General features: G+C 33.3%; 3 protein-coding genes and 1 pseudogene across 3 annotated transcripts; 2 read left to right on the plus strand and 2 right to left on the minus strand.

Moving 5' to 3' along the window:
• Window positions 1-5266, plus strand: part of LOC119614968 — a 5489-nt pseudogene extending 223 nt beyond the window's left edge.
• Window positions 5267-7818: 2552 nt separating this feature from the next.
• On the minus strand, window positions 7819-8592 carry LOC119614971 (protein mago nashi). The gene is made up of 2 exons (XM_037971059.1): window positions 8197-8592; window positions 7819-8130 (listed from the first exon to the last, which is right to left on the minus strand). Exons 1-2 carry the CDS (start codon window positions 8455-8457, stop codon window positions 7948-7950), a joined length of 444 nt encoding a protein of 147 aa, XP_037826987.1. The 5' UTR covers window positions 8458-8592; the 3' UTR covers window positions 7819-7947.
• Window positions 8593-9195: 603 nt separating this feature from the next.
• Window positions 9196-9642, plus strand: LOC119614970 (dynein light chain roadblock-type 2-like; the record flags this gene model as incomplete). The annotated part of the gene is made up of 2 exons (XM_037971058.1): window positions 9196-9204; window positions 9266-9642. Coding segments are annotated over 2 exons (327 nt in total), but the record flags the coding sequence as incomplete, so codon positions are not given.
• LOC119614969 (dynein light chain roadblock-type 2-like) lies at window positions 9565-10224 on the minus strand. Its single transcript, XM_037971057.1, has 2 exons — window positions 10069-10224; window positions 9565-10001 (listed from the first exon to the last, which is right to left on the minus strand). Exons 1-2 carry the CDS (start codon window positions 10069-10071, stop codon window positions 9708-9710), a joined length of 297 nt encoding a protein of 98 aa, XP_037826985.1. The 5' UTR covers window positions 10072-10224; the 3' UTR covers window positions 9565-9707.
• Window positions 10225-10602: the final 378 nt, after the last annotated feature.

Consider the following 10602-nt stretch of genomic DNA (forward strand, 5'->3'; position numbering starts at 1 on the left):
AATAGATTCATTTATAATTTAATAAAATTTAGCCACAATACCGGCACCTCACACTGGCTAGATCCGCGACTTTCGAAATATCAAAAGAAATCTTTGGAAGAATGTGGAGAAGATGAACTGCCCTATGGTTGGGAAAAAATTGAAGATTCTCTCTATGGTACCTACTACATCGATCATGTCAATAGGAAAAACACAATATGAAAATCCTGTACTAGAGGCTAAACGTAGAGCAGCCGAGCAAAAACAACAACAGCAGCAACAACATCAACATTCTCACAATCATCAGCATCCACATCAATTGCCACCACAACGACCACAAAACACCATCATCGTCTAGTGTTTTGAATGGTACAAACGCTAGTATAGCTTTAAGTTCAGTTTCATCAGCTTCGACACCTCTCCACAGTGGATATATCACAACGAGCCATGCAACCACCACCACCAGCCATGATGCAAGAACAAAATGCCAATAAACCACCTTTACTGCCATACAAATTTACCCGTAATCCGGCAGAAATGCAAGGGGAACGTATTACCCGCTACTTTACTGAAATCGGCTCGCGGTTTAGGTATCACAATAGTGGGTGGTGATGATGGAGTAGAGGAATTTTTGCAGATCAAATCAATAGTACCCAATGGTCCGGCTTGGCTGGATGGTCAGCTGCAATGGGCGATGTTTGGGTGTATGTTAATGATACTTGTGTTTTGGGTTTACGCATCATGAAATGGTAAGTAAAAGAGTTCTAATGTTAATGATCCACTTAGGACGGGTGTTTACTGATAAAGATAGTCTACATTCTTTGTTTAAACCTAGCTTAAACTAAAGTTTAAAATCTCTTTTAAATTAACTTAAATTTTATTCCAGGTTAATGTTTTCCAGTCAATTATGCCGGGCGAAACGGTAACCCTAGAAGTATGTCGTGGTTATCCTTTGCCGTTTGATCCTAATGATCCCAATACCGAGGTAGTGACAACAATAGCTGTTGATGGCATTTCCTCGCACGAACCAGACAAACAACGACGCATGCTTATGGAGCTCAATATGGTGGAAATTATAATTTCCTGGACATATCGGGAGCTAGTAGTAATGGCGGTAACAAGCACAATCTTAGCACGGGAAGTGCTATAGACAACAGTGGTTTTATTTAATGAAAAAACCAGAAGTACATACGTTTTCCATAATAAAAGGTGCCATGGGTTTTGGTTTCACCATAGCCGATTCCTCTTATGGACAAAAAGTCAAAAAGATATTAGATCGAGCTTGCTGTAATCAGCTACAAGAGGGAGATATATTATTGGAATCAACGATATTGTGGTACGAAATAAATCCCATGTGGATGTAGTACAAATACTTAAAGATTGCTCCAAACAGAGGCCGACTATGGTGAAAATACAAAGACCAGTGACAACATCAACAACAGCAGTTAATAATACCTCGCCTAATAGTGCGGGCCAGTCGGCAGCTGGGGGTAATAATACGGTAGCCAAATTAAGGAAATTTCCTGGGAGCCACTACGGGTGGTATAGGCAATAATGCCTTGTTCCGCAGCAAAACGCCTACAGCTGATTTGTATAGTACTATGCAAAAGGAGATACTACCAATTAGACCAAAAACACCTCTGGTGGATACACGAAGAGCCAGAGTGAATACACCCAATATGGAGCTGACAGAAGACCAGAGAAGTGGCTGCTGTAAATACCAGTGCTGAAGAAACGGCACTAGAACGTTCTTTAGCGGAAAGTAAGAGCCACTTAAATGAGGGTAGTAAATCGCAAAATTCTTTGTCGGAATCGATGCCATCAATCATGATATACCCTTTATGGATCCATATCCCAAAATGGTAACCAGTCTAAGTGAACGTTTAGCTGGCGTATCCTGCCCAGTGAGTCCAATGCACAATAATGGTCAAGCGACAGCGGCAGTGGGAGGTTATTTACGTACTACCGCCTCAGGTGTGCCGAACTATGAAAATCAGGGAGATTATGTTAGTGCGGGTAGTGGTAATTATAGTTCCATCTATGGTTTAGCACAAATGCCACCAGTAATGAGTCCTCTAAGTGGTGGACTCTATGGACCGCCTACCAGCTCATCAGCCGCAACGGCCGGACTAATGGCACCTGCCACAGCTTCTACCATCATCATCATGAATCCTGCTTTTGCTACGAATGTCAAGATTTTCGTAATATCGTTTAAGAAATTCCTCCGCAACGCACAATTTACAAGCCCCCCCACGCATCCTCAACAACAGCAACAACAACCCTCACCACGTAGTTATTATCCGGTCTATCATCAAGCCTCAACATGGTCACAACCAATATTCACCCGCCTCCTCAGCCAGCCTACAGGCAGCTCATATACAAAACGAACGCATGCAAAAGAGAGTCAATGAGCTGTGAACGATAGAAGACGTGTGGGATTTCACACCACTCGATCATCAGCATCATAATCAAATGCAAATAAATACCGGCATAGGAAATTTCAAATGTGATGGTTAGTGGTGCGGGTGGTTATTCTCCCTTCTCAGCCAGCAATATTTAACACCAACCTAACGTACATGGTGGCCTAATAATCAGTCGCAGCAGCAGCAACATTCTCCGGCTCAACAGCAGACTGGGGTAACTGGCAAAATAATGCGGCGGCAGTTAATTATAATAATCTACAGCCGGTTGGAGCCCTAATGCGTAATGGTTTTCTTCCCGAATCCAGTGACATTTTAGATGGCTCAGGTGACAGTTTACTTTATCGGAAGTGACGTTACAACGTCAGGCTTTGGGTTTTGGCTTTAGAATTGTGGGCGGCACTGAAGAAGGATCTCAAGTGGACAGTGGGTCATATTGTACCAGGGGGAGCAGCGGATAACGATCATCGTATAACAACAGGCGATGAAATACTTGTATTGATGGTATTAATGTGGTAAGTGTAAAGCGTGGACAGATATAGTAGTAATAAGATAATAGATAGATAGATAGATAGATAGATAAGATAGAAGATAGAAGATAGATGATAGATATAGACAGATAGATAGATAGATAGATAGATAGATAGATAGATAGATAGATAGATAGATAGATAGATAGATAGATAGATAGATAGATAGATAGATAGATAGATAGATAGATAGATAGATAGATAGATAGATAGATAGATAGATAGATAGATAGATATATAGATAGATAGATAGATAGATAGATAGATAGATAGATAGATAGATAGATAGATAGATAGATATATAGATAGATAGATAGATAGATAGATAGATAGATAGATAGATAGATAGATAGTAGATAGATAGATAGATAGATAGATATAGATAGATAGATAGATAGATAGATATAGATAGATAGATAGATAGATAGATAGATAGATAGATAGATAGATAGATAGATAGATAGATAGATAGATAGATAGATAGATAGATAGATAGATAGATAGATAGATAGATAGATAGATAGATAGATAGATAGATAGATAGATAGATAGATAGATAGATAGATATAGATAGATAGATAGATAGATAGATAGATAGATAGATAGATAGATAGATAGATATAGATAGATAGATAGATAGATAGATAGATAGATAGATAGATAGATAGATAGATAGATAGATAGATAGATAGATAGATAGATAGATAGATAGATAGATAGATAGATAGATAGATAGATAGATAGATAGATAGATAGATAGATAGATAGATAGATAGATAGATAGATAGATAGATAGATAGATAGAAGATAGATAGATAGATAGATAGATAGATAGATAGATAGATAGATAGTAGATAGATAGATAGATAGATAGATAGATAGATAGATAGATAGATAGATAGATAGATAGATAGATAGATAGATAGATAGATAGATAGATAGATAGATAGATAGATAGATAGATAGATAGATAGATAGATAGATAGATAGATAGATAGATAGATAGATAGATAGATAGTAGATGATAGATAGATAGATATAGATAGATAGATAGATAGATAGATAGATAGATAGATAGATAGATAGATAGATAGATAGATAGATAGATAGATAGATAGATAGATAGATAGATAGATAGATAGATAGATAGATAGATAGATAGATAGATAGATAGATAGATAGATAGATAGATAGATAGATAGATAGATAGATAGATAGATAGATAGATAGATAGATAGATAGATAGATATAGATAGATAGATAGATAGATAGATAGATAGATAGATAGATAGATAGATAGATAGATAGATAGATAGATAGATAGATAGATAGATAGATAGATAGATAGATAGATAGATAGATAGATTGATGATTGATTGATTGATTGATTTTGCTTGTATGTTGATTTGTAAAAAAACAGTTAAATATTTTTTGATTTAGGTTAATTCCTCACACCACAAAGTAGTTTCCTTAATGGGAGAAGCTGCCTTGCGTGGTCAAGTGACAATGATTCTAAGACGACGAACGCGACCCGGCATAACACAACCTCAACTGCAACAGCACTCTATGCCACAGCAATTGATGGTCCAACAACAGTCTATGTTAAATAATACTGGTCTAACAGGCAATGTAGGCATGCTGCAGCATCCTTCTCCTTTACAGCCTATGATGCGTAACAATCCTATACGTTATCCTTATGATGTTATAGTAACAAGACATGAAAATGAAGGATTTGGTTTTGTTATCATTTCTTCGTCTAATCATTTATGGCTCAACAATTGGTAAATATTTAATTAAAAGAAAAAAATTAACATTTTGAAACATTTTTTTTTAAATTCTTTTAAAGGCAAACTTATACCGGGTAGTCCAGCCGATCGTTGTGGCGAACTTAAAGTGGGTGATCGTATAATAGCGGTAAATCGTATTGACATAGCCGGCATGTCTCATGGGGATGTGGTCAATTTAATTAAAGAATCTGGTTTACACGTACGTTTAACCATTGGCTGCCCCAAGGAAGGAGCTATTATAAATGCTGCACCCACTATGCCAGCCGGCAGTGGTATTAATCCAGCCTCCAATGTAGCGGTTGGCAGTACAGGTTTATTATTAAATTCTGCACAAGCTTCACCTGGCCAAGTGTCACAGACATTAACGCCTACGCTACAAACAAATTTAGATCCCTCAACACAATACTTTGAAAGACCACTACTTAGTGGTGGCTCAAATGCTGGCTCGGCTACATCTTCAACGTCGCATCACCAGCAGCAAACAGCTCAACAATCACCAAATCCTTTACCAGCACACCACACAATTATGACTTTGAGATTTACGCATTAAACTCTTAAAGAGTTTTCTTTAGTAAATATTCAAGAACCCTTAAAAACCCACCCTGCACCTTTCTCACCAACATCTAGCCTTATTAAAACCTATCTACAAACTATCTACCTAATTCCAATTCCACATTGACCATCATTAGTTTTAATATAAGTATATAAAATGTATATACAATTAGTTTAAACAAAACTTTTTTTCAAAAGGTAATTAAGTTAAGTTAAAATAACTAATATTTTATTATAGTAATGTAATATTAACTAACGTATTTAATTCAATCCCTTACCCAAAGACTGACGACATTTTACATACATATGCACATTATTATTATAGTGTTTTTACTTAAAATAGCAATGGCTCAATTCAATATTAAGATAAACTAACTTAAACAAAAAAAACTTAAATCCATTTTGTACTTAATACATTCATAATATTTAACATTTAAATTATTTGTTGTTGGTATTAAACAAATTAAAAAAAAGTATTTATACATATCAAACGAACTTATATACATTTTAAAATAAAATTTACTCGATCAGTGTTTAAATGACTTATAAATCCTTAAGAATTTTCTATACAAATTTCTTAATATTTGTTAATTTTTTTTTAACTTTATAAAAATTAAATTTAATGAAATAAGAAAAAGTAAACAAAAAATAGTTTTTAAGTGTTAAATTTTAATTATCATTTATTTACAAATTAATAAAAATAATTATATTATGTATTAGTTTTCTTTTTTGTATTATATAAAGTGTTAAAAAGTAATACATATTCATACATATTAAATTTTAAACTTATACATACATACATACTTATGTAAAAATATATATTTCACGAAATAAATGTAGTTTAAATTATACAAAAATAAATTTGCGTTTTTTACAGTTAAAAATAAGTAAATAAATGGGTTAACAGAGACTAAATGGTACTTTTCTAATTGATAGAGCTACGCCGATCACATCAAGTTTTCATCATATCTTAAATTAAGGTTTAAAAATCGCCATTTTTAAGACATTATAACAGCACGAAGTCAACTTTATAAAAACTTAATGTCCTCTCTGTTATATCTTATTCCTTCTTTGATATCACTTAATCTAAAGTTTAAAATAACTATAAAGTCGATTTTGACTTTGTTTTGCGTCAAAAATACTCCCAAGAACAGTTTTCCAAACAATTCAATAAACATTTTAAATTTTGTGATTAGTTTTGGGTCACAAGTTTGTTGTTCGATCAAGATATCTCAAAGGAATAAAAGTTTCAAATCAGTCTGTAGTGGTTTAGAAACTGTATTTTGGAAATAAGTCGGTATCTGGAAAATCATTGGATATATCGTAACAAAATTTCAACATGGTTGGAGCTGAGATGTTTCCGAGTTGATTAACTGGCTTCCATCTGTAGGCCGAATTCGTATCATAAATGGATTTCATGCCCACTAGCTTAAATTCGGCCTACGATCAGCTACTCTTAATCAGAAAAAGTTGATAATAGAAGTATCTATATAATCTATTAACTCAATAGCATTTCTGCTCCACTTATAAAACCTAATGGTTGCCTATTTCATTCCTAGCTACATTTCCTACTTCATTTTGGATCTGTTTTTGGTTCATTGTTGCTATACTGTTTCTAGCTCTTCATCATCTTCACACCACATTCATAGATCTTTTGTATTAATGAACAATTACTTAGAAAGGCTGCAATTGCACAGTGATCGGCTAACACTTCTTCTAGAATCATTATACTCTTCCTGTTCAATCCTAGTAGAACTTTGGTTGCCTTAATGTTTAAACTTAGCCAAAAGGTTTTGGATACCTGGCAAAACATTACTCTGTGTCAGGATTGATTTATGCAGTCTTTTAAAAGTTTTGCCGACCAATCTCTACTTCCTTTATATGTACATATGTATATTACAGCGTCGTGGTAACCAAAACAACATTATTGAGTTCATCCTAAATAATTAAGTGCCCTTTTGGTGTATTTCTTTGGATTTGATGTAACATTCATACATCTTCCTTTCAAACTACCTAACTGGTATACGTTCCATTGAACTAGAGTATAATGCCTTTAGGAAGGCTTCTTCATCGCCCCTTTTTCCTGCGGGGAATTGCTGGCTGCCATGTTGCCGCCAACTGCGAGTTTGAAAATAAATCCCGTGAAAATGAGTTGTATAACGAGAGAAATAAATAAAACAGTATTACGAATACAAAAATTCCCCAATCTGGTAGACGAGCAAAATTCCACTTTTTACTTAATTTCTGGGATTCCGATTTTATTTAAAATCGTTGAAAATTTAAAAATAACTGAATTCTTAGCCGGCTTAGAATAGGTGACCTCCGGTAGGTTGGTGTTCTAGTCTGGTAGACCGTAGGTGTTGGGTTCGATTTCACACTAAATAGCCGGTTTACAGACGATTTTAAGCCGCCGCAAACATTTTAACTGTCAGCTGCCGGCGCCGTTAATATTTGTCAACGAAGGCTTTTGATACAAATTGTTGTGTAAAACTGCATTTATGTTAAGAATTTGTTAATAAACTATTAAAAAAAAGAATTGCCAGAAAAAAATAGCGTGAAAAATATTAAATTACTTTTATTTCAATTGTAAATACAAATGTGTAGACTGTAGTTAAATGAAATTTAAACTAAAAAGAAAATGAGTAGACCTCGTAGTGTCCTTTGTCCGGTCGCTGTTGTTTATATAGGCTTAATCTTAAAATGCAAGCCGATGAGTGAGAAAACTAAACATTTAAGATCCTGTACCAAATAGTAAAAGCAACGCAAGCCCTCGGGATCTTTGGAACGGTTTACATCGACCAGTGAACCGGTCTTAGAGGTGGTAAACGATATGTGCTCATCGCCAATGACAATTTCAAGTTCCTGAAAAAGCGACATATTTGAAAACATAAAATAAAATTGAAAAAACAATTGTGCGTTGAAAATTACCTGTCTTCCTACACGATCTGGTGGTGGCCAAGGTGAATCATCTTCAGCCATTATTTCTGAATCTAAAATAATACGTTTGAGCTCTTCCATCACCGATTGATGAACAAATGCCTCTTTGCGAATCATGGTGTCATTTTTGTAGTTCGAGTTGTTGGCATAGCGCAGTTTGCCATCGGGGCGAAACTCAAACTCGAGAAATTCGTGGCCAAATTTACCTTTATGCCCGACATAATAACGTAAGTAGAAATCTTCTGTAGACATTTTGTGTCTTAATTAATTGCAATTTATATTTATTTGCACCTTTTTTGTTAAGAATTTTACGATTTTACTACTTGTGGTTTTTCGGCACAAAAAAAATATAAAAACGCTTTCACATTAGAAATGTCAAAAAGTGTTTTGTTGTTGTTGCCAGGGTTGTATTCTGCCGGTAGAAAAAGTGGTGCCAAGTTTGTTTTGTAGCGAAAAATAAATATATTTATGTAGAGAGCAGTTTCACAAACTCTTCTTAATATTTTGATGTTGGTGCAACCGCTCAGAATTTTGTAAATGCATTTATAATGGGATAGTTAATATAGTTATCAAATACCTATTAGATTTTTTCGACTTTTTAAGTTAAAAATATAATGCTTCCACGTAGTTTTTTTAATTTTTGCAATAAAAATAGAAACATAATTGAATCGATTTTAGACTGATTTTAGTTTAAAAAGTCGACTTTTTGACCGTTTTTTTTTTTTTTTAATTTTTTCGATTTTTAAACTGTTAAGTGGCGGTTGATTCAAATCTGGTATGAATTTATTAACAACCTTAATATAATAACATAACCTCCACTACTACGCTATATGGTTTCCATGGCAAGTGCTATATAAATTTGTTTATTTTAATAACCCAATAACCTATAAATATGTAGTTGTTTTTGTCGTTAATAACAAAGTAGTTTAATAACAAAAACTTCAGTTGTAATAAAAAAAAAAATACTTTTAAATATGCCAAATCAAAAAAAAGAATCAGGTAAATTGCAATTATTTTGCTACATCAGTACGATTAAACAACTTTATTAACTATTTTATAGAATAAACGGACTCGTGCTTATGTAGAAGAAGTTTTTCGTCAAATTGAACAAAAACCAGATGTAACCGATATTATGATACTCAATAATAAGGGTAATCCGGTTAAAACGACTATGGAGAGTTCCTTAGCCATACAGTACGCTGGTCTCTATGAAATATTGCGCGACAAAGTTTGTATGGGTTTACAGAAGATGGATGCACGTAATGAATTAATTATGCTTAGATTAAGAACTACTAAAAATGAGACCTTAATAGTTCCGGATGGTAAAATTACTATTGTCGTAACACAAAATGCCAAAGATGGTTTTCAAAATGCCTAACCACTCTTTTATTTTGAAAAATTTTAATTATTTGTATTAGCCAAATGTTTTTTTTAACAAGAGATAGATAAAAAAAATAAAAATAAAAGTTTTTTTTATATAAAATACATATGAGATTAACAATTCATTGTACCACCACTATAGTAAATTCCTTTTCTGGTGCTACTAAATATTCAAATTTTCTGGTGGCTATGCGTAAAAATTTCAAATCGTTTGTACTGTCAATATCACGTACTGCACTTCTAGCGGCCGATACCAACATTTTACAAATTAACTTTATAATGCCCACCGATACGGTATTGTCATAGGAAGATATAGCTATTGTACCATAGTTATTATTACAGACCACATAACCCAAGGCATTTTTCATTATACGTTCCGTATTTTCAGCATTGCGTCGTATTACCGCTTCTAAAGGCTGTAAAATTGAAAAATTGATGAATTTTAAATTCTTTAGATGGTTTATTGTTATTTGAATATCTTACCATGTTGGAAATATATTTTTTGTTACAATTGAATGACTTAAAAAAATAGCTTTGAAAATAAATTCAGTTTATTTTTGATAAATTCAAATGGAGAAGGAATCAAAGAATAATGAAGGAATATTTTGATTTTGAAACAGAACTTCAAATGAATGAATTCATATATAAATCTAGAAATCATAAATCAGGATGCACTAAGTAAGGTGAAATCGTCAAGGCAGCTGGTTTTTATTTGTTTATTTAAAAAGTGCTTGGGTTATGTCAAAAATAATTTATTTATTTTTATTCTAACATAAAAATTAAATTTGTGTTTTCTAACGAAAAAATTTCAAACCAAAAATTATGAATGAAAATGCTAATAAAAGGGTTCCAAATGAAGAAATTCAGATGAACCAGCAATAAGACGTTGTCCTGCTGCGAATACAATTTAAATGTAACGACGGTTTTATAGGTAATATTGTGAAATACGCAAAAAATTTTCTTTCCAATATTTATTATTTTTTTTTTCAATTTCATTTTGACAAAACCCATACTGAA

The sequence above is a fragment of the Lucilia sericata genome, unplaced genomic scaffold (assembly GCF_015586225.1).
Source record: "Lucilia sericata isolate MDLA Ls3-8-SP2 unplaced genomic scaffold, ASM1558622v1 Contig003772F_arrow, whole genome shotgun sequence".
In the NCBI taxonomy this organism is placed as follows: Eukaryota; Metazoa; Arthropoda; class Insecta; order Diptera; family Calliphoridae; genus Lucilia; species Lucilia sericata.